Raw genomic sequence first — 21,325 nt, forward strand, 5'->3', positions numbered from 1 at the left:
GGCATCTTGCCTTTCATTTTTCGTTAATCCAAACATATAACAATGTAACCCAATGCATGTTTACTCAGAAATAACTCACATTGGTTTCAGTGATACTTATTGCCAGATCAGTAGATATACTATTGCAGCCTTGGCTGCTGAATCATGAGCTGAAGTAGCAATGTTGTTTGACCTTTCTGTGCACTCTTTCTAAACAGCTGTTCTGTGCCCAGTAAGCATTTTTTCCTCCTGCCTGACCTTGCCCTGTGTCTACAAGTTCTCAGGAAGCCTGATAAAAGTTAAGTGGCTAACAGATTTTGGCAGATTTTCAAATGATTGGTTGTTGCACAAAAGGCAGAAAGGCAGTGCCCTTGCGTCATCCTGTAGAACTGTCACATTGCTATTGTAACAGAAAATTAGATGTAATGCAGGGATAGGGACACTGTAGCCCTCCAGACTCCCAAATCCATCAGCCCCAGACTAGTCAGGGAAGATGGGAGTTGTAGTTCAACAGGCACCTAGAGGGCCACAGGTTTCCAGTCCCTGTTGTAGTTTGGAGATCCATGGAAAAAGGCCACCTTTGTGGTGCTGCTGTAGAGTCAGGATCTAGCGTTGCTCCAGCCCAATTTTTATTTTGCTCAATTCCTCATCCCAGGACCAGGCAACTATGAAAGATCCTTGGAGGCCTAATAATGCATCTGTTTTGTTCAGCACCAGAATTCTGTTGAATAAAATGAGCCTGTTCACTGAGACCGTGCTGTGTGTCTTCCTATGTCTACTGTATGTCATCTCCTACAGACACATTCATTATTGATTTCAGCCTATTTATTTACTTGCCAAAACCATTGGCTGTGACAAAAGAAGCTGTAACATTAATTATGAACAATATTTTCCATTCCAAGGCCTCTTCCGGAGAGCCCTTTCAGGGCCTAGCTGAAGTTACGCCACAAGGGAACACTGCTGCAAGTCCGAGGGAAATCATGATTCTAAAGGAGACCTGCAGGAAGCAAAATTTCCTTGTTCCGCCAAGAGCACACTAGTTTTGAAACAAGCAAAAAAGGATATCAAAATAGGGACAGCACTGTAATGAGTGGAGCCCAGCAACCTGGTGGTGAATCAGACATGTCCTCCTGGGTCTTCAGGTTGATCATATAGGAAGCTGCCTTATGTTATCTCAGTATTGCAGTGGGTCTCAAGGTTTACATGCACATTCTGAGCCCTTTCTGTAGATCCTGTGGTTTGGATCTGGGACTTTCCACATGCAGAGCAGATGCTCCACTATTGAGCTACAGCGAGGGGCACATCTGAACTGTGTATCTGTGCCTGTGAGTGTGAGTGTGCATTCAAAAGTGTGGGGTGGATCCCCTCACTTTTAGCCTCCCTTCTGTCATGCAGTCCCTGGGGGTTGCCCAAGGGTGAATGAGGCCCGTGCTTAGCTGCCCACGTTCTGAAGAATAAATTGTGCTGTATAACTGCTTGACACTAAAAACAAAGATTTGTGCCAACAGGTTTGCACACCCAGTTGGACTTTTGACTTCACTTTAGGCAAATAGTCTTTGAACAGCAGATTCCAGCCCCAGATCGTGGGGGCGAAGCTGAGAGATAATGGCTTGCTTTCCAATAATTCTTGATTAAAATGTGCAATTTCGGAGGTAGTAAAATCATCCAGCAGGAATAGACTAACTCAGACATAAGGTAAAGGTGACAAATGACCTGTGTGGTGAGAGAGCCAGTGTGGTGTAGTGGTGTAGTGCAGTGTTTCCCAACCTTGAGTCTCCAGATGCTTTTGGACTACAACTCCCATCATCCCTAGCTAGCAGTACCAGTGGTCAGGGATGGTGGGAAATGTAGTCCGAAAACAGCTAGAGACCAAAGGTTGGGAAACACTGGTGTAGTGGTTAAGAACGGTAGATTCGTAATCTGGTGAACCAGGTTCGCTTCCCCGCTCCTCCACATGCAGCTGCTGGGTGATCTTGGGCTAGTCACACTTCTCTGAAGTCTCTCAGCCCCACTCACCTCACAGAGTGTTTGTTGTGGGGGAGGAAGGGAAAGGAGAATGTTAGCCGCTTTGAGACTCCTTCGGGTAGTGATAAAGTGGGATATCAAATCCAATCTCTTCTTCTGTGATCAGATCTCTTGATGTTTCTGAGCATAATTACTTTAAAATACTAAAATCTCAGATTTTGATTGGCAACAGAACTGGAAGTGGAGAGTGCGTTCTCTTGCTATTTCGCCTATCTATATTCTTGCCTCCACAAAATTGCTGTTAGCCCATGCAAAGGAAAAATAAAATAAAATACAGGCTTAATACAGGTTCCTGAATTTCCCTTCTACTGAGCTGATAGCTGCTGTTAGTTGGTGGGGATGTTTTAGATTAGAAAAATGGTGTGGATAGGAGGACAATTAAACATATCCTGCTACAGCTCCCTGCTCCAACTGCTTTTTGTTTTTTTGTTGTGAAGCCTGATCATGTCTATTTTGGGCATGAGAATGTACACCAACATGTCTCTTTTTGTGTGGCGTTTGGACTCCAGGGTGCTGAAACACTGGAACAGTACATTTTAGTTTGTTGGAATATGTAAGTTGCTCCTCCACCTCTGCTCAGTTGTATATTTGTAAAAAAGTGCAAATGTACATAGATGTTAAATGTTCCAAACTCACGACATCTCCTGCTTACCTCATTCATTCCCATTTTCTTACTGGAAGGTAACCACATGCCTTACTTTGCTGATTAACAAATGTGAAACATTAAACATTAAACGTTCAGCTTACTTGTCAGACAAATATTTGTTTTCCGTGTGTGCTTCGCTTTCCTTTCATCATATTTAATAACAGAACAGGCCTACCTGCATGAAGTCTAGCTTTTCTATTTAAGATTAATCTTGAAAATGGGACTTTTGTCTCAATTAAGAGTTTATCCAAAATCAGCAGTTCTTGTGGTAGGACAAACTTTTAATTTTACTTGTGAGTCAGTACTCTCAAGGTACTTGGCTAATAATAATAAACTTTTTTTATTACTGAAACAACCAAGCCTTGTAAAAACTCATTTAAACTTCTTTCTATAGAAAGCTGTAGATAAGCAATACAGTTTATCTATAGAAAGGTGGCTTATATAGATTTTCACAATGTAACGTCTCATAGTAAAAACAAACCAGTTTAGGAAACCTGTTCTCTAATCTGACATTCAAATGATTTATTTAATTAGAACCATACTGATGGAACCATAAGGATACAGTTTGAATTCCAGGTGTAGAATTACAAATTAGCTTCTCAGCAACTTAAAAGACTAACAAGCTTACTGTAATATGAAATTTTATAGAAAAGCCAACTGTGAAAATGAGGGATCTGTCTCTTGGCAAGTTTCTTTAGATAAATTTCAGCCTTACCTGACTAAAATGGCTGTATTGATCACAAACTTAATAGCAGCAGAGTCTGCAACAAAATGTTGCAGCATAGAGTGCAACATCTCCAAACTGTGTTCGTGATTCCAGCCACTCCATTCCTTACCCCAACCCCTGATTTCTGCCTTCCCTCTGCTCTCCAAAGTCAATCAGTATTCCATGGGGAGGGGGTATTGTGCCAAGCCCCACATATGGAGGGGAACACATCAATAATGACATTCAGCATTGACATAGACATACTGCAGTGCTGCTAACATTTTCCACTCCAGAATCCCACTAATTTGAGTTGCAGAAATCTAGTGGGAAAAATCACAAAAACACAACCACAGTGCTGGGCTCACAAATGTTTTCCATGCATTAGGTGCCTCTTGCCAGAAAGTTTAGCTCAAGGGTGTCTGCGGACAAGCAACTGAGCAGGTCTGCTTGTTTTGGGATACAGAACAGTAACAGAGATGGGAGCTTAGGTTGCTCTTCCTCATAGAGTTGAAGAGCTATCTTTGAATTAGACCTGCCCTGTTTTGTAGAAATTCCTTTTCCTGTGCTGCCACTGTCAGAAAGCACAGTGTCTTCACAATGTTTTTGGAAATTGGGTCCTCCCTAAAAGAGGGCACGTATTGCGGTGAGACCTGGAAACTGACAACCTGTGTTGTGGGTGGGTATGATTGGTCAGCCACAACACCTTATTGGTAGGTCCCTCGTAGCTGGGTGCAATCTGGCCAATGGGAAGGAGTCCAAACAATTGAGGGACCTATTTATACCAATGCACGTGACCCAGAGCTTCCTCTTTCAGCTCGTGCATCGAAACACCTGCCCACCTCTCCCTACTTTTAGGGCTTTGCACTTGACCTTGCTATGCCATTCGCCTGCCACGTAGCAAATCGTCACAACTTGTAAGGTTGCGGATAGGCTCTGGTTCAGGTAATAGGGATGGGAGAACGCTCTCGCCATTCCTATGTGAAGGGCATTCCGTTAAAGGAATCCAGGGACTTGATCATTTGGTCACCCCCTAAGAGGGGGTTGTGCCCATGCCTGAGTCTAGGGGGACATTTGGGTGGCGGAGTTAGTCCGTTCCCAGCTTTCCACTCATCCAGGTGTTCACCCTTGGCTGACCTATGCTGGAAGCCTGGGTCAGCGCTACCTGCATGGCAGGGAGCTAGTCGAACCAGAGCCTATGCAACCAATCACTTTCTACAACCAATAAAGTTGTGACCTAAATTCTGCCAAAAACCAAACCAAAATTTGAGACAAGTGTGAATTTATTTAGGGGGGAGGTTTCTGGGTCTGAACACGCAAAGAGGAAATCCCAGTACAGAGGGATGAAGTCAGGGCCAGATTTAGGTTTGATGAGGCCCTAAGCTACTGAAAGTAATGGGGGCCTTTATAGGTTCAGCTGTCCTTTGTCAACGACAAATTGTCACTGTTTTTTGTATTGAATATATGGTAATTTATGGACCTAATAGGCATCTAAAGCCATTTGCACATAACAAAATATGTATTTTATCAAAGTAATTGTTGAACTGAAATACAATAAGCAGTATCCAGTTTTTTCCCTTTAATTTTTTTGGGGGCCCCCAAGAGAATGGGGCCCTAAGTTATAGCTTGTTTAGCTTATATGTAAATCTGGCACTGGGTGGAGTGGATCTGAGACTACTGCACAGTCTTTTGAAGGGAATTTACAATAAGGAACCAGTTGAAACTTTTCCAAAGTTTACTTTTTTATATAAGTAAATATTTATATACAGTGGTACCTCGGGTTACGAACTTAATTCATTCCAGAGGTCCGTTCTGAACTCGAAACAGTTCTTAACCTGAGGCGCGCTTTCGCTAATGGGGCCTCCTGCTGCCACCGTGCCACTGGGGTGCGACTTCCCAGGGCAAAGTTCGCTACCAGGAGACCTGCTTCTGGGTTAGCGGAGCTTGTTACCCGAAGCATTTGTAAGGAGGATGGTACGTAACCCAAGGTTCCACTGTAAAGGTAAAGTTTACCTTTATATAAATCTGTCTATATCTATATCTATATCTAATTGTGCACAAATGTGGACTCTGTCTCCTAGGGGTGCTCACTAATACTTTTGCATAATTCAGAATGCTTATGCACACTCAGCAATATGTGCCTGCAACCTCTGGACCATTACTCATCTTCTCCAAGGAAGGAATACCCATATGCATTAATCATGTTAATTTATAGCCAAGCCTAGTTTGAGATGAGTAAATGAGGCCAAAGATCAACTTTAAGAAGAATGTAACCTTACCAAGTAATTATTAAATATTGATGGTTATTCATTTCATGACACAATGACCTGTAGGTTAAAAATAGCTTTATTTTTTTGGGAATAAACAAGAGTTTCCAGTAAATGGAAAACAAACTGGTGTCCTAACAGAGTTCATAAACACTGATAACAGCAGAGATACAACCGACAAATATAGACCAAGAAGGCATACTGTCTAAATACAGCAGTGCTTTAAAGTTTTCATTTTCAATATAGTTAATACTGTACAATTAATAATTATTATAACATCTTTGTCATTGAATATTACAACATTGCTCCAGTGTGCATCCCTATCTGGAAGGGGAAATTGTGTGTGGAAATAGGTGCTGTGTATGCTCCCTTTAATTTTTTTATTTTTTTAATTCTGAAATCCATTTGAATGAGGGATTGGACTCACTCCCATCTCCACCAACGGTGCAACCCCACACATTCAGGAAGCAAGCTGCACTGAGTTCAGTGGAACTTACTGCCATGTAAATGTGGATAGGGTGGCAGCCTAAGAAGCTGATCGGCAGGTTTTCATGGAACACTCTTCTTGGTTGTTCCGTGTGTCCTCTGTTGGATTGCATGTGAGATTTACAAGATAAAAATATTTATTTCAGCATTGGCATGAATTGCCCCACCAGAAAGTTGCACAGTATAACAAATAAACCATTAAAACATGGGAAAATTATTAAAACCTCAATACTGAACACTGAGATTGCAAAAGGACAAAGACACATCAGTCAGTGACTGCCAGTCAGTTAGACATCTGAAACAAATGAGGCCATGCTACCCTTGTACTATGGCTGCAAAGCATGATGCTCCAAATTTAGAACATAAGTAAATTGATGCTTCATCATAATGTATAACTAGCCAATATTCTTACCAATTATTGCACACACCCATACATCCTTAAACAAACCCAACAGTACATAGTGATTCTTATTTATAGAATTTTCTTTTCATGTCCTGATCCTTTTGCAAGGCACCGTGTTGTTTTCAGCATAAAATCCATTTTTTTGTCTGCAGGCACTTCCATTGATATGGCTTATGCTTTCGTTGATGCATTCCAGCTGGGAGCTCCCATCTGTGGGCATCTAAAACAAACGTACAGTTTGATTGAATATGCAGATATTGGCATCAGCAGATATTTGATGTCATGGTAACTGCCAGAACCACATATTTTACAAGCCTGTGGTTCTAGGTTATCGGTATTCATTAGTTCAAAATGTAGAAGGGCTTGCTGGATTGGGCTAATTAATGGCTCATCTAATCTAGCACACTGTTCTCACGGTGGCCAACCAGATGCCTGTGGAAAAGCTGAGGCCAGGACCCAAGCACAAAACAGGTCCCTAATCTGAGATGTTTACAATCAAATTTTAGACATTGCATGAGATAGAAAAGAGGCAAGTGTAGCAAATCAGCAGAGAAATGAAATATGCAAAGCCAAGAATAAGACCAGAATGATGTGAGCGAATGCAGCTGTGTGCACATAATTTAGGCATTATTTTAGTTATGACTATGGGTTGTGCCAATGGTTTATGGAATAGGTGAGTTTTGAGCTGCTTGTATGAGTGTTGGGAGGGGTGAGAGCATGGCATGACATAAAGTGTACTGAGAGAAAGGCCCAAACATGAGGTACTTGGGTGAAGTTTTATAAGACAGGAAAGTCTTCAGACAGCTCATAGGAACTTAGAAAGCTGTCTTATATTGAGCCAGGACAATGGTCCATCTAGATTAAAGGTAAAGGTAAAGGAATCCCTGACCATTAGGTCCGGTCGTGACCGACTCTGGGGTTGCGGTGCTCATCTCGCTTTATTGGCTGATGGAGCCGGCGTACAGCTTCCGGGTCATGCGGCCAGCATGACTAAGCCATTTCTGGCGAACCAGAGCAGCGCACGGAAACGCCATTTACCTTCCCGCTGGAGCGGTACCTATTTATCTACTTGCACTTTGACGTGCTTTCGAACTGCTAGGTTGGCAGGAGCAGGGACCGAGCAAGGGGAGCTCACCCCGTCGCGGGGATTCGAACCGCTGACCTTCTGATCTGCAAGTCCTAGGCTTTGTGGTTTAACCCACAGATTACTTTTGTCTATATTGACTGGCAGTGTCATTTTAGGGTTTCCAACTTACTTTTCTTTTACTCTGTACATTTGTTGGCAATTCATCTCTGGTCCTGTTTATTGTTGAATCTTCTAAATCTGGAAGAAGAGGAGGGGAGAAAAGTAAGTTTTCCATCATTAGGTACAGAAGTCACAAAGTGTAAAGAAAAAGTTCGTGTGGCTTTAAATACTAGCTTATTTTCTTGTAGAACTAGATAAATTTCTTTAGAATTCACTTAGGACACGTTTCAGCAACAAGCAACCTATCCCCAACTTACCACTATAAGGTCACCTGGGAGCTGAAATTATCCTGGCTGAATCAGTCCAGGTTCAGCAGTCTACATAATCTAATGTTGCATCTCCAACAATGATCAGACATCTCTGCAATGGGTCACAAGCTTATGCTGGCCACTAGTTCTTGCCTGATTTTGACATCTGGAGTTGTCAAGTCTCTCCTATATCTTTAAATGTGCCAAGACACTAAGAAAGGCTACAGCTACTGCACCCTTTCTCTCTCCTTCCCCATTTCTCTGCCACTACCTCTGTTACCTATAGAACAAAATTGGAGGCCATATATGTAAAAGAACCGGTAGGCATGCAAGAATGCTTACCTGTGAGGATCTCATCAATCTGATCAACTACAAACTTTGCATCATCCTTAGTGAAGCACATGGGTGGCTTAAATTTCAAGATGTTTCGATAAGGTCCATCAGCACTCAGAAGAATCCTCTGTTCTTTCAGCCTGATTAGAAGGGAACACAGATTTAATTTAGAATGCAAACTCCAAAATGCATTTAGGTATGTGAAATTATAACGCAGCCAGTTCCTTTAAAGCTGTGTTTTATGATTCTGCGTGAATTGTGAGGGCATCTTCAGTTACTCAGCCCTGACCTGACTATGAATTTCAGCTCCTTCAGTTTGAATGTCTAGCCTGGAAGTTGTAAAGTTAAAACTGATGAAAAGAATGTCTAAAGCAAGCCAGTATATATTTACTTGTAGATAATATGCTGGGCCTCAGCAGTGGCAGGCGTTCTCTTTTGTCGATCCTTCACAAGATCCACTCCAACAAACAAACCAACACCTCTGAAAAATAAAGAAAAGGGAGGGAATCAGAGGTGCAGCAATCAAATCTCAGTGTTGCACGAAAGGCACACAACTCCAAATAGTTTTACAATGTAGTGTGGTAGGTCTCCTGTACAAAACAGTTATCTGATCTGTTATTCAGTAGTTGTCAGTGGTGGGGGTGGGTATGATTGCACCCACCACTGGAATGTGTCTCCTGGGTCTTCAGAGGGCAATGCAGTCCTTGGATTGAAGAAGCCACCCCTAGTTATACATTCTTCTGCATCTAAAAACTTTTTTAATGTTTACCCTGTTGTGCCTACCTGACATCTCCCACCAGTGGATGCTTTTCTTTTTGTTCCTTCAGTAGTCCAGTGAGATAGTTTCCAACACGTGTGGCATTCCCTTGGAGATCTTCTTTTTCTATCACGTCCAAAACAGCCAGTCCAATTGCACAGGACACTGGGTTGCCCCCAAACTGAGGGAGGGGAAATGACCAAGAAGAAACAGGTTATTGCTGCCTCAATTATTTCTTCATCCAAAGATTTTGATGAATGTTTTGAGCAAGACAGGGCTTGGTATCAGATTATTTTCTCAGGCAAACAAGAAATATTGGGTGCAAATTTCCTTCTGTCTTTTTAACTTGCACCTTATATGGTGCTACGGAGTGTCATATTTCTTCTTCGCAGTTTCCATTTTGAAAAGTTTGAAGGGAATAAAACACCACAGGGTTTGTACTGCTTTCCTATACAGAGTGAAGCTTTGCTATAACTTAGGCTCCTGCTCCACTTTTAAAGAAATAAAACAGTAAGCACCATGTACTGGTTTTACATATACACACAAGAGACCATGTGCTCAATATTATTTGCATGACAAAGCTGTACATTGTCAATCAAAGTCTCATTTAGGCATTAAGAAGCTCAACCTGAGCATCTATTCAGTACGAGACTCAATTGGTGCATGCATGATATTGCAACCTTAAAGGTAAAGGTACCCCTGCCCGTACGGGCCAGTCTTGACAGACTCTGGGGTTGTGCGCCCATCTCACTTAAGAGGCCAGGGGCCAGCGCTGTCCGGAGACACTTCCGGGTCACGTGGCCAGCGTGACATCGCTGCTCTGGCCAGAGCCAGAGCCAGAGCCAGAGCCGCACACGGAAACGCCGTTTACCTTCCCGCTGGTAAGCGGTCCTTATTTATCTACTTGCACCCGGAGGTGCTTTCGAACTGCTAGGTTGGCAGGCGCTGGGACCGAGCAGCGGGAGCGCACCCCACCGCAGGGATTCGAACCGCCGACCTTTCGATCGGCAAGCCCTAGGCGCTGAGGCTTTAACCCACAGCGCCACCTGCGTCCCATTGCAACCTTACTAGGCTGAATATTTCCTATCACCTTCTGCTTAATGGGGAATTGAGAGCACACCCATCTTCCCCACCCTCCTGGTGTGCCACCAGTGTCTTCAAAAGATAATAATACTTCATGCCTATGTGTGGAGATGAGATGGGGTTGGGGCAGCAGTGCGGGCAGAGGAACTCTGGGTTGGCAGTGCTGGCCTACACAGTAGCATCCTGTCACTGCTGCTCCCCCACCCCCTGGGCCACTGCTGCACCTATGGGTAGAGAATCCAAAGGACATTGGCCCAGACTGAATGAGGTGCTGCCAAATGGATGGAGAAGGCAGGTGCTATTTCACTTCGCAACATACATAAGAGATGGATCAGGGCCAGATGTTTCCTGATGCTGTTGTCTAAACTGGGTGAACTGGCTTCACTGAAAAGCATTATTTGAGTCATTACTGGGTGCTGTGAACATTCTTTCTGTAACAATCTATGATGGTGCAATTATGCATGCCAGGCCCCTATAACAGATGTGGCCCTCCTAATATTGCTGAACTACAACTCCCATCATCCCTGGTCACTGGCCAAACTTACCAGGGCTAATGATCATTCAGCAACATCTGGAGAGCCAAAGTTTCCTCATACACAATTTATAACTATAAATGATAATATTAGAAGAGAAGCTCACCGTATTGAAGTACTCCAGTCCAGAGGCACCAAAAGCTTCCGCAATCTCTCTGGTGGTAACTACACAAGACATGGGATGGCCATTGCCAATTGGCTTCCCCATAGTGACAATGTCAGGCACAAAGTCTTCGCCTTGTAGCTGGAATCCCCAGAATTTTTTTCCAACTCGACCAAAACCGACCTGGACTTCATCAGCTATGAAAACTCCACCCGCTTTGTGGACAGCACTGAAAATAAAAACGGAACAGAACAGATGCCTCACTGTGATGTCACTGTCATGTCATGTATAACCGCCCTGCCCAAAATACAAGCATTTACATGAAGACTTCAATTTTGGTCCTGGAAGGGGCATTTACAGCTGAGAATTCATAAAAATGCTTATCAGGCCATATGGTCTTTATAGTATGGCCAGAAGATGGATAAAGTTGACCTGAGTTCACTCTGTCAGGTCACAGAAGGATATGTGTGGTCTAGAAATATTGGATAATAAGATCTGATACACACAATGCCTCCTGTATTCTCAAGTTCTAGGATTGATATACCATGTGATTTTTCTTTAATGTGCAGATCACCTCAGAGCTACTGTGCAATAAGAAGTCATGCTGTTCATTGCAAATAGCCCAGCATCATGTTCTCTCAGTGGGTCAACAAGCTGCCTATGGGAATCCCATAAGCAGACTGTGATAGCATAGTAACTGGCTAGTAGCCATTAATAACCTTATCCTGTGTAGTCCTCTTTTAAAGCCATCCAGTTTGTCTGCCATCACTAAACCTTGAGCAATATTTATATTCCTTATGTAAACCTCCCCCCCCCCCCCCCCGCTTATTGGCCTTGGGTTTGAATTGCCAAAAGCTACTTTGAGAAATGGGACACGGGTGGTGCTGTGGGTTAAACCACAGAGCCTAGGACTTGCCGATCAGAAGGTTGGAGGTTTGAATCCCCGCAATGGGGTGAGCTCCAGTTGCTTGGTCCCTGCTCCTGCCAACCTAGCAGTTCGAAAGCACGTCAAAGTGCAAGTAGATAAATAGGTACCGCTCCAGCGGGAAGGTAGATGGCGTTTCCATGTGCTGCTCTGGTTTGCCAGAAGCGGCTTAGTCATGCTGGCCACATGACCCAGAAGCTGTACACCGGCTCCCTCGGCCAATAGAGCGAGATGAGCGCCGCCCCCCCAGAGTTGGTCATGACTGGACCTAATGGTCAGGAGTCCCTTTACCTTTACCTTTTACTTTGAGAAAGACAGCTCTTGTTACTGGGCAATATTTATTTACAAAAATAAAAAAAATGTCATTGTAGCAGTTTTAAATTTCAAGGAACAAAGATTAAAGCTACACAAAGAACCAAATAAGCAGACTCTTCCTGTGATTTTTATTAAGTAACCTGCTGTAAGTAACCCATCCCAAGCACGGTACATACTCTGCCACTTTCTGGAAATAGCCTGCAGGTGGAATTACTTGGCCTCCGCAACTCTGCATGGACTCAGCAATAAAGGCTGCAATCTAAGTAAGAGAAGATGTTATAAGAAGAGCATTCCTCTGCTTACTCGTTTGCAAATGAAACAACAGCTACAGGCATGAACCCTATGAAAACAGGTGAGATAAATGAATATGCGGTTTGGATAGCTATGTTGCACCTTGAACAGCTGTGAGCAACAGTAACGACAACAAAAATGGCAGAGGTGCCCAATTTTTCAATGCCAGGGCAAGCATCCAGCATAATTCTACAGCTCATTATTGACCCAATGCTCGAAGTCTTGGATTTACTGTGCACATTTATTTAAAAACTCATTTAGTCGGCCAGTTCTTGCAGAATACAAATGTGATACTGGAAGTATCTGATGGGTTCACTCTTCTGATGAGTTATTTATTATCTATTTATTATTAATGATTGTCCACATTTCAATAATTTAATTACTAAAGGTGCTTTATAGTCTTTATATCAGCTTCACCCTGTGAACTCGTGAACCTCCATCAGCTTCATTCACATGGCATTCTGTGATAGCTGATTTAACCCCTTTCCTGTGGCTCAAAATGGGAAACAAATGCATTGAAGATGTGCAGAGCTGTATTTTGGGCACCCCTGCTTCAGAAGAAGAAGGAAAAAAACCTTATGCAGAGCAAATCAGGATGAGGCACTTGACAAAAAGACAGAGCCTACAGCTGAAGTGATTCCAGTAGCTAGGAATGAAAACAAACAAACCAAAAAAGATTATTTGGCATCAGCAGATCAGATAGACTGGAACTGGAAGCTTACATTTTCTGCATTCAGCATTATGCCTGTGTTCTCCCCCAAGTCTGCCTGGAGGGTCAGCCCAAATCTGCTATTTAACTGACTGCCTCCCTCACTCTTGCACAACCCTCCCCGAGTATCAGCAGGGGTCCATGCAAGCTTGAGCAGTGCCGTCTTCCTGGAAAGAAGGTCGTGTGGTAACGTGTAAAGAAGCGTACACTATATTCGAAGAGGTATACTACAGCCAGACAGTAGGAGGCTCCCCATAGTCTGTGAAACTTTATCAACTGCTCCTGGCAGAGGTCTACGGCACCAGAACCTATGAGGAAGATAATGCGAGGGGGAAGGGAGGAAACAGACAAAGGGAGGAAAATAGAAACTATCCGTTAGTTTCTTTTTTATAAATCTCAATAAGGAATTAAAGACAGATGGGTGGGCTCCTTTGGACTTTAAGGTGATGGGGAAATAGTGGCTCCAATCACTACCTGTGGGCATTTTAGGTTGTTTTTATTCTTGTTTGTATTGTTTGCTTTTTCAAGTTCCTTCGAGTTCACCTTTCTGGAAAAGAAGTGACTAATAATAACAAGCCTCCATGCGAGTTCTAGAAATATCTCTCCACACCAAAGTCAACAAGTTCCTATATCATTACTCGTGTTAAGATGCTATGTTTTAAACCTACAGCTTACTTTGCCATTTTGTCAGCTGCTTTGAGTGTAAATTTTTGTTCACATGAGCTAGCATTTAAATTCATGTCTCTGGATCCTCAAAGTGCAACATCCCACTGTATCCTACGGATTTTCTTCTCTTTGCACTGGGACACCACCGGGAGAAATTCTGAGAAGCTGCTGGGCTTTTATATATTTCTTCTTGTTAATCTGTTTGGTAGTTTGTATGATTTTATGTGGTTGCAAAAATAAATAAATGTAAGCCCCCTTTAGGAATGAGGTCTCAAACTGGGTGGGGATTTTAGGAACAGAGGCTATAAACTGCAGTGCATTATATCCTGTGCCTTTTAACTGTTGCTACATACAGCCCCATTAATTTCAGCAAAAGTTCTATGTGCAGATTGAAAGCACAATCAAAAAGGCACTTTATGCTTTAAGCCTGCTCTTACGTATGAAACGGAGGTTTAGATTTATTTATTCCTTTCTTCTTCTTTACTCATTCCTTACCTATTATTTTCTTGTGAGAGTTTTGAGTGCAAGTTAAGGGGTGTGTGTGTAGAAGGCACCTTAAAATCCAGGAATCCAGTAAAAACAAAAGAAATTCCAGCTATATAAAGCAGTCAAGTTCACCTAATTGAGCATTTTCCAGGACACAATCTGAGCAGGCTTTCATGTTCCTCCATTGTTTACATACCTTGCGGCCGTTCTTCTGAGCCTCTTCAATTATCTTTTTCACATCATCGGCATAAGCGCTTCCTGGGTCTGGATGGTCCTCTCTATATTTTCCTCTGTATATATCTGGTGAAGGAGCCTAAAGAGTGGCAAAAGAAGATTTGAAATCTTTGAATGCACTGTTCTTGGCTCCTCCTCAGACAGGAACAAAACTGGCCTTAAAAACCCTATCTGGTGTGCACCTGGGAAGAGTTCATGTAAGACATGCTGATTTTCTTCTAAATCTTCCCACAGCAGGTTAATAAGAAACCGTGCATCAGAGGCACAAGAGGATCTTAACATTTCCAGTATTGTAATGTATAGGTCCACAGGTTTTCCATATCCCTGGCTTTCCAGGAAGTGGGACAGAAGGCAGAAACGACAAAGAATTGAGACCATAATAGCATACACTGGTTCATATATCTAGTTCAATATCTGTTCTCAACAACCCCCTATTAGATGCTTGGAGAGCTCACAAGCTGGGCACTATGATCAGAGCAATCATCGCTGCTTGCCCCGTGATCTGGAAGGGTCCTCAGCTGAGGGTACACAAAATAATTTTAAAACTTCTATTTATATGGATAAATAAGGGTAAACTGTACCAAAAAGAATTATTGTGAAAATAAGAAATATTTAGGGGGAGGGGCGCCAAAAATGGTCCTCACTCTGGGCACTATATTACTAAAGTCTGCCTCTGTTGTCCATCAGCCAAATTGACAGCAGTCTGAAGGGGCTCCAAAGTGTGCATGGATCTGTGTGTGCAGGGGTCCGTTCAGGCTTATCATGGGGGGAGGGTGCATTGGCATCTAGAAGGCAGGATGTTTCTGATTTCCAGATCTTGGGGCCTGCTCATGCTGAACCCTGGAAGAGAGCTACACTTACTAGCCACTGTCAGATTTATTGTCCATGAATTCCTCATGACAATTAAGAGCCACTTCTTAAGAGATTCTTGGATACAGATAACTACCGAGGTTTTTTTGTTTTTGTTTTTTAAAAACATGCTTTTTCTACTCTAGGTTATAATGCATTTTCTTTTTAATATACACAAATATACACAAGCAGGTATCTTGTATTTTTCAGGACAAAATATATCTCTGTCCATACACAATTCATTTTGTACGAAGCACCCCAGGCTTCTTACATTGATTAGGCCAACCAAAATATCACTAAATAGTTTCTATTGATTTTTGTGAAGGTATTGCTATGCAGTTTAGCTTTGCATTTCATTTGTATCTGCAATGAATAGAAATATGCTAAGGGCAGTAAGAATCCAGAATAATAATTACTTACCACATGTACAAATTCTTTTTTGGCCTCTTTCCCCAGTTGATTAAATTTATATGGACTGATGTCAATCAGCGATGTAACATGGCCATGATAAGCACTGAAACAGAAAATGGATGCCAAGTGACTCCAGGGTGTGAAAGAGTTCAACAGAAGCAGACTCTGTTACAGGTTAGTTTTGCACATGTTTTGCACCTAAACTGACAAAGAATCTCAGTTTAACCTTAGTTTTGTATGTGGTATCATTACAGCAACATATTCAATGTCGTTGTTCACAATTTTCATTGTTTTTAATATTATTATTGAACTACAAATGCAAGTATTCTCTAATTAATAGGAATTAGTAGACCGTTTCCCTCTGTGACATACAACTATGCAGAGACAACCCTTTCCTCACAGAAATGGATGAGTCAAAATAGAGGTTTGAGTTAAAATGGAAAAGTCTTAATGAAGTTAATGGATACATTTGTTTACAGATCACTGTGTGCAGTTCAGTGACCTCATTTGAGGTGAATTAGAAACTAACTGTGATCCAAGAAGCTCCATGCATGCAGAATCTTCATGTATGGGGCTCTGGGTGCTTGGCTACAGACTGAACAGTCATTATAGTAGCACATGACCCATCTGCATCATGTTGCAACAAACTGATCTCAGCATACTTACTGGTCAAGTGTAATCACATCTTGGTGGCCCCTGTATTGGCGGGCCAGGCGTAAAGCGAGGTCATTTGCTTCAGATCTGCAGGACAAAATTAGAAGGCATTGAAAGCAGCTATTGTAACAGGAGAGCTACATAATAAACTAGTCTTTTAAGCCAAAAATAAAATAACTCCACACAGGCATATGTCAAACTCTAATTCCCTAGAAATGATTAATAGCACACCTATTGGATTCAGAGTGAAAAATGTTGAATGAGGGCAGGATTCTCTCTGGGTTGAAAAGCCAAAGAGTTGCTTCACACGGACACATGCATGGAAATAAAATCGTAAAGTTGGAAGGGATGTACAAGGGTAATCCAGTCCAACCCCCTGAAATGCAAGAATCTCAACTAAAGCATCCCATAGCGATCACATCTAAACCTAGGTGAATTCTGCACATTTGTTCATGTCTTGATTATCACAAAATCTACAGCTGGACACAAAATATGAACTTGTGAATAGCTCAGCTTTGGTTTACATTGCTAATATTGAGGTCTGCCCAGGAAAATGAGGGGACATACAGGGTTGTGGCCATGATCTGGGGCCGCCTGTATGTGAAGCCTTCCCATTCTTTGAAGAGATGTGGCTCACTGTCTACACAGACCATCACTTGCTGAGGAGCCCCTGTGGGCATGGAGCTCACTGAATACATTGGAGATGATGGGTAGAATTCTTTGGACTGATCCAAAGAGGCATAGGGGAGGGAGAGACTGTTCCCCATTGCACAATCTGGTTGTTTTGCATCTGGAGATACCCTCGCGCTGCAATCTGTTGTTTCCTTTGCAGTAAGCTTCTTCCTATGTTTTGTGTCTAGTAAAACTGATTGTATCTAGTGAAACCTTCTTCTGCAGAGATTTCATTTGCAGAGTCATAACCCTTATCTGCTGAAAGTACAGAGTCTCAGACTAGGATTAGGAAAACCCAGGTTCAACTCAACCATGAATCTTTTTTTCCACTGTCTCTCAGCCTACCCCACAGGGTTGTTGCAAGAGTAAAATAGGAACAAGGGGGAAATAGTAGTAGTAGTAGTAGTAGTAGTAATTTTATTTCTACCCTGCCCTTCCTGGTTCAAAAAATGGGCTCAGGGTGGCTAACAACAAATTAAAAACACTTAATTGTAAAAGCAGCATAAAATACAGTATAAAACATGAATAACAATAAAATTCAATTCAGAAATCACTTTAGGGGAAATAAACATTAGATAATCCCCAGGGCTAGCTAGCTGAATTGGTCCTACTTGGGTGAGTGAGGAGGCCAGGGGAGAATTAGCTGTGGGGTCTCAGAGCAGGTAATCTTCATAAAAGGGGAGGGGAAGGGAAGAAGGGAAATAAAAGATCAGGCTGAATTCAAATTAAAGGCCAGGTAGAATAGCTCTGTCTTACAGGCCCGACAAAAGGTTAAATCCTGTAGGGCCCTAGTCTCATGGGACAGAGCATTCCACCAGGTTGGAGCCATCATTGAAAAGGCCCTGGCCCTGGTGGAGGATAGTCTGACTTCCTTAGGGCCCGGGACCTCTAAACTATGGTTATTCATGGACCTTAAGGTCCCCTGCGGGGCATACCAGGAGAGGTGGTCCCGTAAATAAACATGCATGCATAGATGAGAGAGAAATGTAAAAGATAAACAAATACTATGACCATATGAATTTTTGCCCACATGAAAGCCTGGGCACAACCTTAAAAAGCCCTATATTTGTTAACTCTGTTCCTTCACCATCTCCCAAAGCTGTTAAAATGTAGAAGTTAATTTATACAAGTTTCCAAAAGATAATAGCAATGAAAAGTCCTTTAGCCATACCCAGAGTTCACAAAGTAGCAAACAGAGAGAGGCTCTGGGAGGGTCGCAGTGAGACGCTTGGCATACTGGACCAGATTGTCGTGCAGGAAGCGAGAATTGGTGTTGAGTAACTCCATCTGTTTCACCGCAGCCTTGATCACATCTGGATGGCTGTGTCCAACTGGAAAGGACCAAGGAAAGAGAAGTCAATGAACCTGTTAGAGAGTACCTGAAAAAACACCCCAAACCCACCTAAAATGAATGGGAGCACTTTAAAAGTTGTTAACATATATTAAGCCACAGTTCTTACCATGTGCTACGTTGTTAATGCAGTCCAAGTATTTATCTCCATTCTCATCAAACATATACTGCCCACGGGCACACACAATCTTAATGGGGTCCTTAGCAAAGAAGACCTTGCACGAGGGCCTGAAAAGCATGAAAGCATTGCTTTAGTTTAGGTCTGCTGAAAAGCTCCTTCTCCAGACCACTGCATACACTTGTACAAACTCTGCGGAGCCCACCCATCAGCTTGGTACTGGATGCTCCTTGCAGAGATGCCCAAAGGCTCAGAGTGTCTTCATTCTGGGGGCCAACAGCCAATGGCCAGGTTGAATGAACCGCGATGCCAGGGTGTGTGCAGAAATGGGGAAACATTTCTTAGGTTGTAACTGTAAACTGGATTAAACTCGTGGGCAGACTTTGCTTCAGAACTTAAAAATGCATTTGTGGAAGGTAAACCTGCTGACTGGAAGTGTTTCCCGGCTTTTTTTGCACGGCTTCTATTTCAAAAGAGCGAGAGAGAGATATGCAAAATGTTGAACTTTGGATTAAGAGGGGGAAAAGTTATTTTCATAATCTTAACAAAACAAAACAAAACCATGTAAATGCAGCAAATTCATTATGATCTATCAGGAGTCCTCAAGCATTGTCCTGGGGAGACTCAGTCAGTGAGGGGAAAATAGTAAATTATGTCTCTCCAAGTGTAAATATGGCTGGCTTCATGGAACACCCATCATAGTACAGGAATTGCCTTAGGGAAAATTTGGTATCTCTTCCCACCTGTGAAAAGGACAGTAACTTAAATGTGGTATATTGCTCAACAAACCAAGCCAATCTCCAAATAACAGAGTTATTTTGGACATGCACAGGGTTTTGTTCCCTCACCACAAACAGCATAGACTGAGGAAATTGGGAACCATTCATTAAGAAAGGATCAAACCCGCCACACAAAAAAGGCTCCATCCATTTCCTCTCCCACACTCTCCATTGGGTGCATACAGCTGCTTCCATGAGAGAGCTGTCTGCACAGCAGGGCTGCATATGGGGAAGGGAGGAGTTCCCAGTGCGTCTGTAGGGACTCCCATGCATTAAGCAGTGTGCATGAGAAGGGGAGAACAATACAACCTGGAGTGGGTCTCTTCCTAGGTTTTTTAATGAACCACAAGAAGACAGCCCCAAAGAGTTGAGCCCTAACCTTTTCTTTGTTTTGGCTGGCCTTTTGTATCTTTAGCTGGTTCCCAGCTTCTACTGTATGCCAATGGAGCCAAAATAGCTTATTATTGTATTAAGGATGAAATAATAATAATCCAAGGGAGACAACAACTCTCAGAGTTTGCATGGAACTTTTCGCCTCTTTAGTGGGCAGAATTCCAGGCTTGGCTTTGCAGAATGCCCAGGATCCACTTGGGTTATGCAAGGACTGTGAGTACAGTGTATCAACTGGTTACACAATCTTGCATGCTTGTTTAATGCCACTGACATCACATGCACCTCTGTGCATTTACTGCACTTGTCCAAGTTTCCTTTGGAAGGTCAAACACTGATCCACCTTCCTGGCTGTTAATCTGACTATTTATACAGGGGTTAGATAAGGGCACAGATGTCCTGTGCACAGAGGGAAAGGAGATTTTTTGGACTGCCAGATGGGGTTTTGTACAGTATTCAAGCATATATGTCTTAGTATCACACCCCAGAGAAGTGAATAATTTTCAGTATCAGCAGGGCTTCAACTGACTGCATGGCAAAGAGAGAGAGAGAGAGGGAAGGGCATTTCTAAGTGTCACTGAAAGTGTAGCATTTCCCCATTTTTGTTTCTAAGAAACATTTTTTTAAAAAAAACTTTTGGATTTTTTTTTTTTTTAAATAAGCCTTCCTAGAAAGTGCTAAAAACTTTTTAAAGTGGTTTTTTTTAAGGGGGGGGCAATTAGGTAAGCATACGACCCACCAAAAGCTAAGTGCTTTAAAAGCCTTAAATTCTATGCAAACTGTGGGTCTGAACATCTGCAAAAATGCACAGATTTGCACTGAAATCTCCAAACATGCAGACTGCAACTTCCATGGCTTTCAAGAGGAGATTTTAAAGCATGTGCTTGACTTTCCCATTGAAACTGTTGCTTTTAAATTCTATTTACGAAAAAGAAAATATTCGTGATAGTTCAAATGATCAAATACGGATCCTTTCAGAAAATGTGACAATTTAGGGCTATGAAATACGTTAGTGCAAGACGGGAAAGTGGCAGTTCTGCGGATGGCAGGGACAGGGCAAAGAAGGTTTTGGTAGGTTGATTTCCACCCCCTTTCAATTTGGTTCAGAGTTTGATCTGGCCATGATGAGTGTAGACCTCACCACCTTGATTCTGCACCCCACTCCCAACCGCGGAGAGATCCCGGCCACCATCTTCGCTAGAGAGATCTTTTGCAGGTAGCCTTACCGCGCAGGTAGAGGACCTGCCGGGGTCTGTTAGCTGAGATCTACGGATGAGCGGCAGTATGCAAATTTAATAATAAATAACAATCTTGCCGGAGGAAGAATGAGAGCGATTGCAGAATGTGGGGTGGAAAGTTGGGAAGTTTTTTTCTGGGGCGCGAGAGAGTTTTGCATGCCTGCGCCCGGGCGCCCCCTCCCCGCTCCCCTGGCTTTGCCCCTCTGGCTCACCCGATGTGCTTCTTCCGCAGCTCCAGCGTCTCTGCCTTGCTGTACATCTCCATCGTGCCTGGTCTCGCGCGCCCGCTCGCTCTCTGCAGCCCCGGGGATCCGCCTTCGCCTTTTATCCCATGCCCGGCAGGGGCCGCCGCGTCCTTCGCCCAGGCCCCGCCTCCTGCGCGCCGCCCATCTCCGCGCCACTCGCCAAAAGTACCAAGGCTGGCT

General features: G+C 42.9%; 1 protein-coding gene across 1 annotated transcript; it reads right to left on the reverse strand.

Annotated features, from left to right (window-relative positions):
• Positions 1-5,681: 5,681 nt before the first annotated feature.
• Positions 5,682-21,206, reverse strand: ETNPPL (ethanolamine-phosphate phospho-lyase). Its single transcript, XM_079990273.1, has 13 exons — positions 21,113-21,206; positions 18,485-18,603; positions 18,196-18,355; positions 16,365-16,439; positions 15,708-15,801; positions 14,401-14,517; positions 12,229-12,311; positions 10,816-11,041; positions 9,120-9,274; positions 8,728-8,817; positions 8,346-8,476; positions 7,766-7,833; positions 5,682-6,729 (listed from the first exon to the last, which is right to left on the reverse strand). The coding sequence occupies exons 1-13, from the start codon at positions 21,163-21,165 to the stop codon at positions 6,595-6,597; spliced, it is 1,506 nt and encodes a 501-aa protein (XP_079846399.1). The 5' UTR covers positions 21,166-21,206; the 3' UTR covers positions 5,682-6,594.
• Positions 21,207-21,325: the final 119 nt, after the last annotated feature.

The sequence above is a fragment of the Podarcis cretensis genome (assembly GCF_951804945.1).
Source record: "Podarcis cretensis genome assembly, chromosome: 9".
NCBI lineage: Eukaryota > Metazoa > Chordata > Lepidosauria > Squamata > Lacertidae > Podarcis > Podarcis cretensis.